This window comes from Colias croceus, chromosome 14 (genome assembly GCF_905220415.1).
Source record: "Colias croceus chromosome 14, ilColCroc2.1".
Classification (NCBI taxonomy): domain Eukaryota; kingdom Metazoa; phylum Arthropoda; class Insecta; order Lepidoptera; family Pieridae; genus Colias; species Colias croceus.
The window spans coordinates 5,216,085-5,232,363 of NC_059550.1; the positions used below are offsets into that span (position 1 = coordinate 5,216,085).

A 16,279-nucleotide genomic window follows, 5' to 3' on the forward strand; every position below is an offset into this window, starting at 1 on the left:
CATGTGCAAACACACCCAGACACACCCCATCACTTTCATCCAGCGTTCTTTTTACGTGACGCGTCGTTACGATTAGTCATTATGTTGGTTCATAGTTGGTTTTTTTATATATTAACTCTAATGGGTACCATTCACAGGCGCACCCATCCGCTGGATTTGTAGCTGGCTACGAGTCCGCGGACCAATCTGCGTGTGTATGTGTAGTTGTGCGCGGCTCGCGGCTCGGCGCGGGCTCGCCGTCTGGAGACGCGAGCGCCGCGCCGCACCCGAGCCGCGCCGGACTAATCCGTACGTGTGTGTGCGCGCGTGGATTTGTCGGTGAACTTGTCAGTCATTCGCCATATACATAATTAATTTTATAAATAACTAGCTTTCCACCCGCAGCTTCGCCCGCGCAGTCAAAGAAAAACCCGCTTAGTTCCCGTTCCTGTGGGATTGCCGGGATAAAACCTATCCTATTTCCAGGGATAAAAAGTAGCCTATGTCCTTTCTCGGGTATCAAAATATCTCTATACCAAATTTCATGCAAATTGCTTCAGTAGTTAAGGCGTGATTGAGTAACAGACAGACAGACATAGTTACTTTCGCATTTATAATATTAAGTAAGTATGGATTAAAAGAATTCATAAATCACAACGCATTTATTTATTTATGGTGGATTCTAGATAACAGATTTCGAGTAACGTCTCTAGTACCTAAGTAGTGAGTATTTAAAAAGAAAAAAGGTTCAGTTCTTTAAATCAGAAAATGTCTATTATGTTAAGAATGGTTTATTAGTAAAATCAAATATAAAAATTACTCGTATCGGTCATTATTATTGTAAATATATTATTTTAATTGAAAAATGTTAAACAAATGTGCAGTTCTAGTTCGTTTGTTCTTTTTTTCTTCGTTGTTTCAGCTATTCCTTTGCCCACACGCGCTTTTTTTCTGCGTTTAAAGCATTGCACCGACTACTAGAGCCAGAGAGCTTTTTTTCGTGGTAGGATAGATACGTGCAAAGCTCACCAAAGTTCACAGTCGACTGGACTGCAACTCGGCGCTCGTGTAGTGTGTGGGCGATGACGGATTTGTCCGCGGATTGGTACGGCTCGGGGCTCGGCTCGCGGTGCGTGTAGTGAATGCCGGGCTTAAGTATTAACTAGTAATATATTTCTTCCACTACTCTGAATCCTTTTCGGCATGATTGCAGAAAAAACAACAGAGAAATGATAAAATGTCATCTGTCAGAGGTAAAATAACTGTGAACGGTCTGTACCAAGAACTAAAGCGTCTTATTCACGGTCCGTTTGGACGTACGTCCCGCCAAGGTCATACACGATGCACGACGCATATTCACGGTCCATCCCCGCTGTACGTCAGCTCAAGGCTGCTGTGTGTATCGATAGTTCGATATTGAAATATCGATATCGGTCAATATTTTTTTTTAATAATTTTTTTTTTCAGTAAATTATTTAACTTACAAAATCATCGTTAACAATCGACCTAATGATTTTAAAGTTATCAAATGCTTGACAATTTTTTATCATTTGAACGAGTTGCTTCTTCAATCAATCTAAACAGCTGAACATATAAAACAAAGAGTATTTTTAAAAACTCTAAGAAAAATATTGGTATACCTACATAATTGTCTAATTTAAATTGGGGTTAAATATAATGACCACCACAAAATGCTTTGATACCCTTAGTTCTTTTACCAAAAATATATACTGAACACCAGAAAAATTAAGTCTAAAATTACAATAGTACTACCTATTTTAGTCACGACTGCTCTTCAAATTGTATTCGAACACCAAATATAGTAAATGACCACCAAATGCTAGCGAGCAAATTAATGCGATATTTCTGTCTAAATAAACCACTATGGTTGCCATAAAATGTAGGCTTATTACCAAATAAAGTATTATGATGCCATATTAAGTTATGTCTCCGGCTTGCAATCCCCCCTCCCACCGCATCGCAAGCGCCGCGCTCGCTCGAACACGATCTCCAATTTAGTCACGTGTAAGCACTTGCGTTCATTGGGTGTGTTTTGTTTTCTGTCTGTTGCGCAACCGACCCAATCGGTTAGTATCTTTGCAATGGCTAATGAAAACTTAGCGGGACCGAGTTCTTGTGCTCCGCTGTTGAGTTCGTCATCGGAATCAGATAAAGACGAAGATAAAATCACAGAGCATACGAAAAAACGTCGAAGGCAAAATAAAGTTTGGGTTTTTGAAAGAAAATTTATAACTGTGCGGAGCGCAGAGGAATTTATCAAAAATGAGAAGACCTGGTCAATACATAAAATTCATATGACTGAAGAAGGAGTAAAACGTTATTATCGTTGTAACAAAGTAAAGCTTCGGGCTGAAATTCAGTGTTCTGCTGCGATTTATCTTTTATTTGACGCATCGTGTGATGATATATTATTATTTCGTACTGAAACATGTCACGACCATGAAAATAGTGACTATCAGTCGACTAGTGGAATAAATCAGGCAACGAAAAAGGAAATAGAAAAACTATTCGAACTGCGTTTGAAACCTAAATCTATTATGAAGAACTTAAGTAAAATTGATGGACTAGTTCTGCCGACTAAGTTACAGTTAAACAATTATCTTAAAATTATACGTAAGAAAAAATACGGGCCGTCGGTAATAAGCTTGGGACAGCTTGAATTATGGTTAAAAGAAAACTCAAAAGTACCTGATGACGATCACGAAGTTTTTGTTTTGGCCTATGAAATTTCTGAAGATGATTTAGATCAGAATTTCCGGTTCATGTTAACGACAAAATATTTAATCTGTCTGTCACGCCAATGTTCTGTTCTTCACGCGGATGCCACATATAAGCTCATTTGGCAAGGGTTTCCAGTACTTGTGATTGGAACTACAGACAGAGATAAACATTTTCACCCATTTGGATTAGCTGTGACAACAGCAGAACGAACGGAAGATTTCATATTTTTATTTTCCGCTTTAAAAAAAGCAGTTTCCTCAATCTTCTCAGACACTTTAACTTGTAAAGTTTTGGTCTGTGATGCAGCGAAGGCTATACAAACTGCCTTTGTGTGCACGTTTGGAACGGATACAGTCATAAGAATGTGCTGGGCGCATGCGAAAAAGAAGATACAAACAAGAGTAGAGCAAAGTGTGCAAAAGAAATCCCAAAAAGAGATTTTACAAGATATTGATGCTTTACAGTGTGCCTCAACTCAGGAAATATTTGATCGAGCCAGCGAAAAATTTTTGAACAAGTGGAAAGCCGAAAATGATTTTGTTACATACTTTGAAAACGAATGGCTCATACTAAATCGTTGCTGGTATTTGGGCGCATCACCGGGGACTCCTGCTACAAACAATGCTCTAGAATCTTTCAATAAAACAATAAAAGATGGTGGCACGCTTCGTGAGCGTCATCCCTTGGCGCGGTTCTTAGTAATTGCTTCTGATATAGTCAAGGACTGGTCTAATGAATACATGACTAATTCTGAGAGACGGTTCGCTGAATTGCCGACAGTATCTTTAAAGACGTGGACAGAAAGTTACCAATGGGCAAAACTGTCGAAGCAGGTGCCATTAAAGAATAGCACTGAGCTAGTTTGCTCATACAGAATTCCAGCTGGGTCGGATTTAGCTTGCAAAAATTATGAAAAGCCGTGGGAGACCTTTGACGAATACAAAGAGCAACATTTTAGCGAGTGGGAAGTTATAATGCCCCGAGTAAAGGAAAATTGGTTACACGGCACATGCAATTGCCCAAAGTTTCTCAAAGATTACATTTGTAAGCATCTCGTCGGATTGGCGATTCGGCTTAAGCACGTCCAGCCACCTTCAGAAGCCAGAGCTATTCCTATTGGCATGAAGCGCAAAAGAGGACGACCAGCCAAAGCTAAGAAAGCATTAATTGTGCAGTAAATTATTACAGAAGACTGATTCTTCTTAAGATTTTTTAAATGCTTTTAGTTTTAAGATCTTTATACTGTTTATTATTAGTTTTAAAAGGACTAATTTTTATGATTGTTTCAACAAGTCAAAAAAAGGATTATTGAAATTGGAGTTTTATTTTTTATCTTAGGTATAGCATCCTAGGTATAGTATTTTTTTCGTAGTGGATTTTGAGACAAAACGGAATTTATTTACTGTGTTTGTCAAATATTTTTTCCCGAGGGTAATTTACTTTAATCGGATAACGAGATGTTATTTTTTGCATGTCATTTTAAATTTAAATGTGGCCTAATAATTTGGTGTTTGTTAACTATTTATGGGGGAACAATGATTTTTTTTAGACTCAGTTTGCTTAAAAAGGATAGCAAGATGTAAAAACGTTGGTTATAATTTTACATTAAAATGCTGTTTTAATTTTGGTGATCATTTACTACTTTCGGGTTAACAATGATTTATTTGGAGTCATTTTGCTAAAATAGGATAGCAAGATGTTAAAACTCTGGTTATAATTTTACATTAATATGCGGGTTTCATTTTGGTGATCATTTACTATTTTTGTCTGCTATATGTTACTATATCTGGTAGTAAGTTAAACATAAGCCATTTAAATTTAAAAAGAAATTACCAAGAACTATAACCTACTAACTACATATATACATTCATTATTTAATTTATTTAATAAATCTATTATACTATAAATTAGTGTGTAATCATTTTTGAGCTGACTTACGATTTTTTTTAAATAAAGCCGATATATCGAACTCCGATATTGATATATTTTTAAATATCGATATATCGAAAATACGATATTTTATAAAATATCAACAGATTCTGCTGCAATGTTACCAACTCTACCAACTTTTAGGTAGATCTATCTTCTTTCAAACTTTTTTACAAATCTACTACCTTGGATGAAAAATCTACCAACTTTTTTAATTTATCGAAAAAATAGAGAGGTTAACAGGGTTGAGGATTTTTGGCATCGTATTTGTAATATTAAAAAAGAAGATAACTCTCAAATGTTTCCTCTCCTAAGTGAATTTGTAAGACAACTACTTGTGCTTCCACACAGTAGTGCTAATGTTGAGAGACTCGTCGCAATAATTTATCTACTGACACTCTCCAGGGACTTTTAATACGAAACGATTTACCAGCGACAGCTCCGAACAACCTGTACGTGTACCTACTGATGCGCATTTTCATATTTAATTTTAAAGGTAATTAACAAAAACAATAGAACTTACTTCGCGGAAAAAAAAACGGCCGTCACGTAGGTATTCGAACTGCTTCGCTGAATGTTACCTATATTCGACGTTTTACTTTAAAAATTGGAGTTATTTAAGCTATTTAAGCACTTTCAGCTATTTAAGTAATGAAATACGTTGTTTAAAGATGAGAAGCATTGTACAAGTCAAGGCATTTGGTACCTTTAAGCGATGATGGGTTTCAGAATGTTTTACAATTTTTATTTATGCATGATAGAACCGAATGCTTCTGGTTTTATTTTGCAATAAAAAATTACAATTAAATTATGAATTTATTTTACGCATAACCATACCACAGAAACCTGGTTCCATTTTGTGTATTAAAAATAATTGTTATTAATAGAAATGTGTGTAATGTATAATGGTACCAAGTATGTGCGGATCTGTTTTGTATAAAAAGACATGATAGTAATATCGTTTATTTGTTTGAACAAAGCAGACCCGTGGTGCTGTGGTTCGGTTTTGCTTCATGTGTATTGTTCGTTGTTGCTGGTGGTTCCTTTCTGCTTTTAGTATACCTTGTTTCCAAGATAAAAATCACGTGGTTCTTGTTTGTATAAGAATTTAGACCACTTTTAAATGAGTATTCTTCAAGAAACGGAAAAAAGCAAATTTGTCGAGTGGTTCCATTTTGCATAAATACGGACAAATATAAGTATGTCATGTTCAAGTAATGTTTATATATCTGTGGTACGGAAGGATTTATAAAAATTCGAGTTGGTAACACTGTTCTGCTGTACAGCAAGCCTATTCACGATCAAGCATGCACGATGCACGATGCGCTTGCACGACGTTCGCGGTGGTGGGGGTGCTCGCTGGACGAAAAATTATTGGTCGTGCACATCCAGCAACGTAATAATAATAATTATTGACGTACGTCAACACTATTCACGGTCGTTTTGCGTCGTGCATCGTGTATGACCTTGGCGGGACGTACGTCCAAACGGACCGTGAATAAAGACGCTATAATAATAATTATTATTGACGTACGTCAATACTATTCACGGTCGTTTTGCGTCGTGCATCGTGTATGACCTTGGCGGGACGTACGTCCAAATGGACCGTGAATACGGCGCTTAAGAAGCTTATATCTAATCTCAGAGCAATAAACCTATAGAGTACTTGTATCGAGCGTATACAATTTACATATATTTGTTTCTCTCTATCTAAAGAAAACGTCGTATGAAAAACAAAATTAATAATTAATTTCAGGTGAATACATTATTTGTTTAATCCTACGAATATAATAAATGCGAAATTATGCGAGAATGGATAACTTTCTCTTTCACTGCTGAACCGATTACAATGAAATTTTGTACATACACACATAGGATAGATTTTGCTGTACGGGATTTTCTTTAAAAACGCGGGCGGAAAGCTAGTATATTATAAAATACATTTTAAAACTTGAAATGTACCTAATTTAAAAGATAGAAAGGACAGTCTTAAAGAAAACATTTTCCTTTCATCCTACTAATAAAGCGAAAGTTTGTGATAATGGATGTTTGTTACTCTTTCACGCGAATACTTCTAAACCGATTACAATGAAATTTGGAAAAATTACTTTTGATCCCGTAAATCCCACAGGAATGGGAACTATGCGGGTTTTTCTTTGAAAACGCATGTATATCAAGTATGTATAATTCAATAGTAGTTTCTCATCTATGAGAACTGTCATTTAATCAATCGTTTAATTTTCACATAGCTACACAAGTAACTTATGTGTAAAAAAAATTCCAAATAAAAATTCACTCTCTTTAATCAAATGTGTTTATTATGTACAGGAACAAAAAAACGTAAGCGTAAGATTGCACAATAAAATTATTCTTTTAGAGTATCCATCTTGATAACACACAGGCTCGAAATGCAGTGAACACAATGTAGCAAATTTCGACGGCGTCCACGGTCCAATCTACTCGTCTCATGTTTTATACCCATTTTTTATTTAGCTCTGGAAATCTAAAACAAAATGAATTTATTAATAATCTAAAAGAGAAAATAATCAACAACAAACTAAACACATAAGTCAAATAAAACAACCACGTGGTATTTTTTATTTTCCTGCTGTAGAAAATTTACATCTATTATTTGCAACAACAACTACTTATAAAACTGATATAAGAAACAAAATAAATAAATCAACGTTAATATGAAATAGATTTTATGTCATAAATCGATAATATACGCTGGATGTGTTACAACACTACGGTGGTAAACAAAATGCCAAACGTGATAATATTGTGACATTTTTTAAAAATTATTTAATTCTTTTGTATTCCACAACCCCATAAAGTGGGTAAATGTTACAGTTACAACATAGAATTATAAAAAAGCGCTTGATAAAACCTTTAAATAGAGTTAAAACATAAATATTTATCAATTTGCTGAAAATCACTTACCGATGGAAAGATATTTTTTCATTGTTTTCATTCAAAACTCCCATTCGACTAGTTATAGCCGGTAGCTAAACATACAATAGTGATTTTAGCACACTGACAAATAAAAAGAAACACTATACACTTTATATTTTCTAAATATTTCGTTAAAAACACTTGACGCACTGAGCCCACCAGCTGGTTGGAAAACAAACTGACTGCCGGCGCGCTACGTTTGAAGACAGTGCAGATACTCTATCGCTATCTCAATCTGGCTTATGCTGTTATTGACTAAGAGTAAGTAGATTAGAAAATATGTATTTGGTTCTGTCTCAATATAAGAACTCTATAGGTTTATTGCTCTGAGTATCTAATACCTTCTTGTCTATAATACACTGGAGATTGCACTATGAACGTTGACAAGTCACGGGAAAGTATGACCTTGAATGACGCCTGGTTGCTTTTTGTCCCTTTCACACCTAACTTGGCAAGTTGGTGTGAAAGGGATGAAGGAACAACCAGGCGTCATTCAAGGTCATACTTTCCCGTGACTTGTCAACGTTCATAGTGCAATCTCCAGTGTCTTAGATATAAGCTTTTTGGTCTGTACCTATCTATGTGCATAATATGTGCATCGTCGAGTCACGCGACGAATAGCGAATACTGTGAGCGAATACGAATGTCAATAACAATCGTGTTCGCTTCCACTTTTTGACGTGACAACGTCTTAAATTAGGTTGCGGCTGGGAGTCACTTATGAAAAAGTGTTTAAACGTCGTATTCACGGTCCATCTTGACGTACGTCCCGCCAAGGTCATACACGATGCACGACGCATATTCACGGTCCATCCCCGCTGTACGTCAGCTCAAGGCTGCCAGTGTTGCCACCGAAGTATCAAGCTACCCACCAGAAGAGACCTCTGAAACCACCAGAAATCCACTGTGCTGGATGTATAAAGAGTAAATAAATATTTTTAAAAATGTGTTTTTTTGTACTTTTTGCAGTACCTAAGAATTTTTCATTATTTTTAAATGAATTATATGAATCCAAACATTCCAAATCTAAATTTATTTCAAGAGCTCATTTTTAATTAATTTTTAATGAAGCTCGGTTTCTCTCTTCCCGCCACTTCACATTCATGACCGAAAAGACTCTTTCAGTAAATGCTGAAGTGGCGGGAACAGAGAGTATAATATAGCTAATCATTTTTTTTAAACAAACAAATTCGTTAGGACATTTTTTTAAAATAAATTGCCATTTTTCTGCAGTGGACTTTTGCATAAAATCTTTGTTATTCAACAATTCGCCTTGGAGTTCTTTTAAAATATTTAAAATAATAACTTCTGAATATAAACTGTCCATGTGTACTAGGTTGATCCAAAAGTAATGATAATTGGGTATTTCCTGTGTACATAAAAAATAAAAATATAAAATAACTGTTTCTTGCTTGCTCATGTACTCACTACGTTATCACAAAACTAAACTAACTACTAAGTTATCACAAAAAAATCATATCAATATGCCACGTTTCCAAGTATTTACATTAATTTCTGTTGGCAACACTGATCTGCTGTACAGCAAGCCTATTCACGATCAAGCATGCACGATGCACGATGCGCTTGCACGACGTTCGCGGTGGTGGGGATGCTCGCTGGACGAAAAATTCGTCGTGCACATCCAGCAACGTAATAATAATAATTATTGACGTACGTCAAGACTATTCACGGTCGTTTTGCGTCGTGCATCGTGTATGACCTTGGCGGGACGTACGTCAAGATGGACCGTGAATACGACGTTTTAACGCTCGGTAACGTTACGATGAGTCACCGAAAGAGGCACGCGGGCATGGTTAGCCCGCCTAAGAGCGAGAGAGACAGACATAAAAAGTCGTTGTCACGTAAAACTTTCGCCCGTATACCGACTTTACAGGCAACCAATTTTTTTTTTTAAACACAGAGCAAGTATTATAGTAGTTATAAACACAGTGTTAGAAAGTATATCTAAAGTAAATTTATAATAATAAAATAATATATACCTACGTATATACATCTATGAATAAAGTAGTTTGGACATGAATTTGAATATGAATGTTTTTTTTTAATATTTGATCTGTCTTATAATATGACATAGGTATTGACATTACAGTGATTACTTGAATTGGATTAACTATAGTGAATGCAATTTCAAATTTGTCAATAAAATTATTGTCAACAGACAACAAGCTACAAAAAACACAGACAAAAAACCACCAAAAATCTTAGCGAACACGTTCTATAAACTCATTTAATTAAAGCAGTGATAGTGCTATTGTATATTTAATATTAAAGTTATTTTAACAATGAAGGAAAAGCGACACAAAAAACACAAGAAAAACAAAGATAGCAAAGCTCCCAAAAAAAGCAAAAGGCGCTATAATGTAATAAACATTCATTTGTAGTAAAATTTGTCATATTATAATGTTTCGGTTGTATCCATTTCTTATTAATTTCAGGATTCAGACTCTTCGAGCACATCAGGTTCGGAAGAATGGGTAGAAAAAACTTCCATTAAAGACGCAGACCGTGATGAATGGATGTCAATGAGTGGAATGATCAAAACATACACAAAAGATGATATAAGACCTAAACGAGAGGATACTAAGAAACACATCGATTCCTATAATCCTTCAACAAGTAGTAGAGAACTTAACCCATATTGGAAAGATGGGGGGACAGGATTACCACAAACTGCTGAACAATATCGAAAATCTAAACCATTTATGAAACCTTCAAACGATGATGATTATTATTCAAGAAAGTTTTCAAATTCTCATGATAGATCGAGACATTCTGAAAGTAGTAGCAAAAGAGAAGAACAAGGAAATAACTACAGAAAATCATACAAATGGCGAAAGGATAATGATGACGATAACAAATCGTTAGATATTATATCAGAGCCAAAATATAAACCACCTGAAAAAGACAAGGTGTCTAAATCTCAAAATTTATCAGTCAAAGACAAACCTGATGAAGCATATCTAAGTGATGAAAAGATGAATAAATTGGCTGCAAAAATTGTTAAAGCAGAAATAATGGGTGATAATGCCCTAGTAACAAAGTTAAAGGCTAAATTAGAGGCTGCAAGGGAATACAGAAAGAATAATCCAGATGCAGCAAATGATGAAGATGGTATTTTGTTAATGTCTACAAGTAGTAGTGGTAATAGTCGTCCTTTAATGAAAAATTCTCATGATGGTGATGCAAAAAGTAGATGTAGTAAACGGAAGGCAGAAACGCATGATCCTACTGGCAGAGTTAAATACTTTGGCAATGATGATAACTACAACCTTGCAGATATGGTAAGCTTTAAAAGTATATGTAGACTTATTTGATTGTTTGCTGTTTTCAATTAGTTACTTTGATTTTTTTCTGTTATGTACCTATTTATTTAATTCTATAAAATATTTTTAGTTCCAACAAGAAAAGTATGGTTCAAATTATGATGCTGATGCTGAACTAGCCCAAATTGCAAGTAAAAGTAAAAATCCCAATGATGATCTGGAGGATATATTTGTGGATGAAATTTCTAAGAATAGAAATGCGGCCAAAGACAGTGAACGGGAAAAAGCACAAGCCATAAAACAAAGTCAAAAATTAGAAAAATCATTAGATGGTTGTGAACATTGTTTTGACTCGAAGAATATGATAAAACATCTTGTAATAAGTTGCGGTAATAAAGTATACTTGGCACTCCCTGGTAGAAAATCTTTGGTAAAAGGTCATTGCATTTTAACAACTATTCAACATAACACCTGTGTAACGGCCTTGGATGAAGATATATGGGAAGAAATAATGGTAAGCTATTAAAAATGTTACTTCAAAATAACAATATGGAAATATATCCAAAGCATTGTTGGTTTAATACTACTACGATATAATACTTTTAAAGCAGTAGTTAAATTTCAAAGTTATCATTTAATATTGACCCATACATATCAAATAAACATCATACAAATAGACAAATCCTTTAGATAATTAATCCCCAAAAACAAATAATTTTAAAACCATTTTTTTACATAAATCAATGAATAACTTACCTTTAATTTCAATAGTCAATACTGTACTTTCATTTTAATGTACCTTATAAAGTAATAATTGGTTTTTATTTTTAGAATTACAGGAAAATGGTAACACAATTTTTCAACTTGCAAAATCAAGATGTTGTATTTTATGAGACAGCTACGAGACTCCATAGATACCCACACTTTGTTATAAATTGTGTGCCACTGCCCAGGGATGTTGGTGACATGGCATCCATTTATTTCAAAAAAGCTTTGCTGGAATGTGAGGCGGAATGGTCTATGAATAAAAAAGTAGTTGACCTAAAAGGCAAAAACATTAGAAAAGGCATACCTAAGGGCTTGCCCTACTTTTGGGTGGATTTTGGCATGGATCCAGGCTTTGCTCATGTCATTGAAGACCAACAATTATTTCCAAAAACATTTGGTGAAGTATGTATTTCTTAACAGTTTTAAACTAATTAATTTATCCTTTATTATTTGTGTTATTACATATCTTATCTTTTTTCAGGAAATAATTGCAGGCATGTTAGACTTAGATCACAGTTCATGGAGAAACCCTCAAAGAGAATATGGTGATGTACAAAGGAAGAAAGTAATAGAATTTGTTAATGATTGGAAGCCATTTGAGAAAAGTCTTAAAAATTGAGATTTTAATCATAAATAATTCTCATAAGTATTTGTCTTGTGGGGAAAAAAATATTGTCCTTTTTGTAAGACGTTCCAATTACTATGGCATGTAAATAAAAATCCTGTTTTATCAAATTATATTGTTTTATTTTCCTTCTTCCTCTTTCATCATTTCTTCTATTAGTCTTTGTCGTTCTGCTGCTTGTCTCATTTTTGTTAGAACTACAGATTCATAATCTCTATCTGATATTAAGCTAGCTTCTGTGACTTTTTTCTTTGTTGTTAGTATTGGTCGGTCATTAACCCACTTTAATGTGAGTGGATTATCTGGTAAACCTGGAATAAATAAAGGGTGATTAATACAATACTCCATATAAGGGTCAACTCACACCAAAAGAGCGGCGAAGGGCAGCGAAGCGGAGCACAGTTTCAGCAAACTGGAGTCGCTCGAGTTTCTCAGGCGATAATAAGTTTTATAGTAATGTAATAATAAGTTTTATATAATAATATGACACGGAAACTGCGCTCCGCTTCGCTGCCCTTTGCCGCTCTTTTGGTGTGAATCGACCCTAAAAAGAACTGTTTTAGATTGGGAAATGCAAATGATTTATAAAGTAATTATCACAGAAAACTTGAGGAAATCCTTAAGTAATCTTGTTTTTTAAGTATAATAAATTTATTCTGTTACCTTTTTCAAATTCAACCGCCATTTCAGAGGCTTCTTTAGTTGCAAATTCTACAAGAGCACTGCCCTTTTTTTTGGGTGACACAATTAAAGCAACAATTTCTCCATATTTCTTTAAAAATCTCCTTAAATTATTTTCATCATATCCACCATTATTTGCATCATTTTTATCAACATTCCATTTTATCTTAATTCTATTTAAATTTGAATCCCATACTGGTTGACTAAGGCGACCTAAAGTTCTCTGGATCTCTTCCTTAACTCTTTGTTGTTCTTCTTGTAGCAATTTGCTGCCTTCTTTTTGTAATCTTGCTATTTCAGCAGCTAGCTTCTGTTCATCTGTTAGAACTTTGGTACTACTAATATTGGCTTCTCTTTCACGTCTTTCCAAATCCTCTTTGAGTTTCTGCCGTTTGCTATCTAACTCTCTATGCCTCAACTTTGCGGCTTCTTTCGCTCTTATAACTTTATCGTATGCATCGCGTGCCGCTTTATCAGTTAAAATTTCAAGGGCACGGGATAATTCATGAAAAGTCTCAGCTGCTTTAGGGTTGTCAGGATTTTTGTCTGGGTGACATAGAAGCGCTTTTTTACGGTAGGCCTTTTTGATCTGAAATAATAAATAGATTGTTAATTAATAATTATATTATAATATTATAACACATTAATGAATTAATAACATAAATACAAATATTACTCACTTCAGATTCAGAAGCTGTTAACTTTACATCAAGAATTGTATATAAATCAAGCTCTTCAATATTTTTTTTAGCCATATTCAAAACACAAAATATTACAGCTATCAAAATTAAATTATTTTATGAGTATTCACGCATACGTTATCTAATATCTTTACAAATTAAAATTAGTGCAAAATTAAAAGTACAATTTCATAGATAATACTGTATAAATGTACAATTTGGTTGATGTTATGAGTTTTGAGTGTTTTGACCTCAGAATAACGTTTTGACAGATCACCGACGTCCGACCACAGATTTAAGTATACCTACGTTTAGCTACTATTATGTATTCTGTGCCTACGTGAAGTATACGATGTTTAGGTATATGTTTATTATACGTGTCTGACAGCAGTGTCCGACGGATGAATCATGAATGTCGATTCTAAGGCCGTGTTTTCACCTGCAAGTAAACTCGCGGAAATCTTGCATGACTTGCAATGTCGTTTACATGCCCTGCAATTTATTGCTGCGAATGCGATAAATGTCATGCGAGAAGCTCGCGGATCATACTATCGCAACCAAGACCGCAACTTATCGCGGAGGTGTTTGATCTTGCAAGTGAATTAGTTACTGTCACAATTTTTCTATTCTATTTTGTAAAATAATGTCGTCAAGATGCGCACGTGTAGCAGTTACTGTCGAAAAAGAAAAAAAAGAGTGTGTGAACTTATGTACACGCGTTAGAAGTTATACTTCTTTGGCGTTTGGAAAAAAAATACAAGAATATACAACTTGAACATAGTTATCAATTTTCATACCACCTAGAACTAACTTCATGCTGTTAAATTTAGGTGTCGGTGTGCGCGCGCATCGTAAAAATTCACTCTCATAATTTTTCTCTATCGCGCCAAAAGAAGTATAACTTCAAAAATCAATTTGGGTTCGAGCAAGGTTCGAGACTGGATTTCTAGGAAACATGAAGCTGGTCAAAAGTCGAAGATGGTCAATAAAAATAATCAACTTGTAATAAATAAAATTGTAATATTGCTATACTATAAAAACAACAGCCCAAAAACAACAACCCCCAAATATGAACGCGGCATTATTAGGCAGAATACCCCAGGAGGGTACCGGCACCTGCGGTGCAGGAGAATCCCTCCCGCAGCGCCTGCGCTGCGGCAGCCCGTCGTATTCTGGGGCGGGCATAATTCCGCTCGGTCATGTGCCAAGGGGTTCGCAGAGCAAGCAAAAAAAATCACCCCCCTCCACTCTCACGGTGGACTTTTGTAACATACGGGGGCTGCACACTAACTTAAACGCCGTCCACTACCATCTTGAGACGGCTAAGCCGGCCTTGCTCTTCCTGACTGAGACTCAGATATCAACTCCGGCCGACGTATCTTATCTCACATACCCTGGTTTTAAGCTGGAGCATACTTTTGCACCGCGTGCCGGGGTATGCGCATACGTTAGGGAGGATCTCTGTTGTCGACGTCTTGGCACCCTTGAAGGTGAGGATCTGTCTATTATCTGGCTGCATATTGACTGCGGCGACCACCCTCGCGTCTATGCTTGCCTGTACAGATCCCACAGCGGGAATACTGGTACCGACCGATTATTTGAGCACATCCAAGAGATGATCGACACCTTGCTTGTACAGTTCCCTTCTGCAGAGCTCGTGGTTTTAGGCAATTTCAATGCCCACCACGTTGAATGGCTCGGGTCGCGTACAACTGACCACGCGGGACGAACTGTACACGATTTTGCTCTAGCCTATGGCCTAACACAGCTGGTCTCATCGCCTACGCGAATACCGGATGTGGAGGGCCATACTCCCTCTCTTTTGGATCTTCTGCTGACCACACATCCCGAGAATTATCAGGTCTCCGTCGTGGCCCCACTGGGGTCATCAGACCATTGCCTGATACGGAGTATGGTGCCACTTATGGGCTCGAAACAGCAGACACCTGCAGCTCGACGCCGTGTGTGGCACTACAAGTCGGCAGACTGGGACGGAATGCGTGGTTTTTTCGCTTCCTACCCATGGGGGCCTGTTTGCTTCTCCTCGGAGGATCCCAACGCTTGTGCTGAGTCTATCACTGACGTGGTACTGCAGGGTATGGAACTATTTGTGCCATACTCTGTTGTGCCCGTTGGTGGTAGATCTAAGCCTTGGTTTGGACGTTCCTGTAACATGGCGTCTCGTCAGAAACAGGAACTTTTTCAAGCCTGGGTTGCAGCAACGGCGTGTCGCGATCCAAGCGTTGGTCTCATCAGGAAGAAGTACAACTCTGCCTCCAGATCCTACAAGAGAGAAATCGCTAGGGCTAAATCCAGTTATATTGGTGCACTTGGCGATAGACTAGCGCGACTTCCTTCGGGAACACGGGCGTTTTGGTCCCTCGCCAAAGCCATCCAAGGTAACTTCTGTCGTTCATCCTTTCCTCCTTTGCACAAGGACGAAGACTCTCTGGCCCATTCCGCTAAAGAGAAAGCCGAACTCCTGGGCGCTCTCTTTGCTAGGAACTCGACTCTTGATGACAGGGGAAAGACACCGCCTACCATCCCGCGGTGCAACCATTCAATGGCGGATATACGTTTCACACAACGTGCCGTTCGAAACGCTCTCTTTTCCCTTGACATCCATAAGTCGACAG

General features: G+C 36.5%; 3 protein-coding genes across 3 annotated transcripts; 2 read left to right on the forward strand and 1 right to left on the reverse strand.

The window, feature by feature from the left end:
- The first annotated feature begins 3,073 nt into the window (after positions 1-3,073).
- Positions 3,074-4,343, forward strand: LOC123697420. Its single transcript, XM_045643935.1, has one exon. It carries the CDS (start codon positions 3,084-3,086, stop codon positions 3,897-3,899), a length of 816 nt encoding a protein of 271 aa, XP_045499891.1. The 5' UTR covers positions 3,074-3,083; the 3' UTR covers positions 3,900-4,343.
- Positions 4,344-9,735: 5,392 nt separating this feature from the next.
- Positions 9,736-12,392, forward strand: LOC123697401 (CWF19-like protein 2 homolog). The gene is made up of 5 exons (XM_045643899.1): positions 9,736-9,986; positions 10,062-10,907; positions 11,020-11,403; positions 11,721-12,059; positions 12,139-12,392. Exons 1-5 carry the CDS (start codon positions 9,909-9,911, stop codon positions 12,274-12,276), a joined length of 1,785 nt encoding a protein of 594 aa, XP_045499855.1. The 5' UTR covers positions 9,736-9,908; the 3' UTR covers positions 12,277-12,392.
- On the reverse strand, positions 12,380-13,931 carry LOC123697418 (dnaJ homolog subfamily C member 17). Its single transcript, XM_045643932.1, has 3 exons — positions 13,644-13,931; positions 12,946-13,552; positions 12,380-12,593 (listed from the first exon to the last, which is right to left on the reverse strand). The coding sequence occupies exons 1-3, from the start codon at positions 13,716-13,718 to the stop codon at positions 12,403-12,405; spliced, it is 873 nt and encodes a 290-aa protein (XP_045499888.1). The 5' UTR covers positions 13,719-13,931; the 3' UTR covers positions 12,380-12,402.
- Between the last annotated feature and the right edge of the window lie 2,348 nt (positions 13,932-16,279).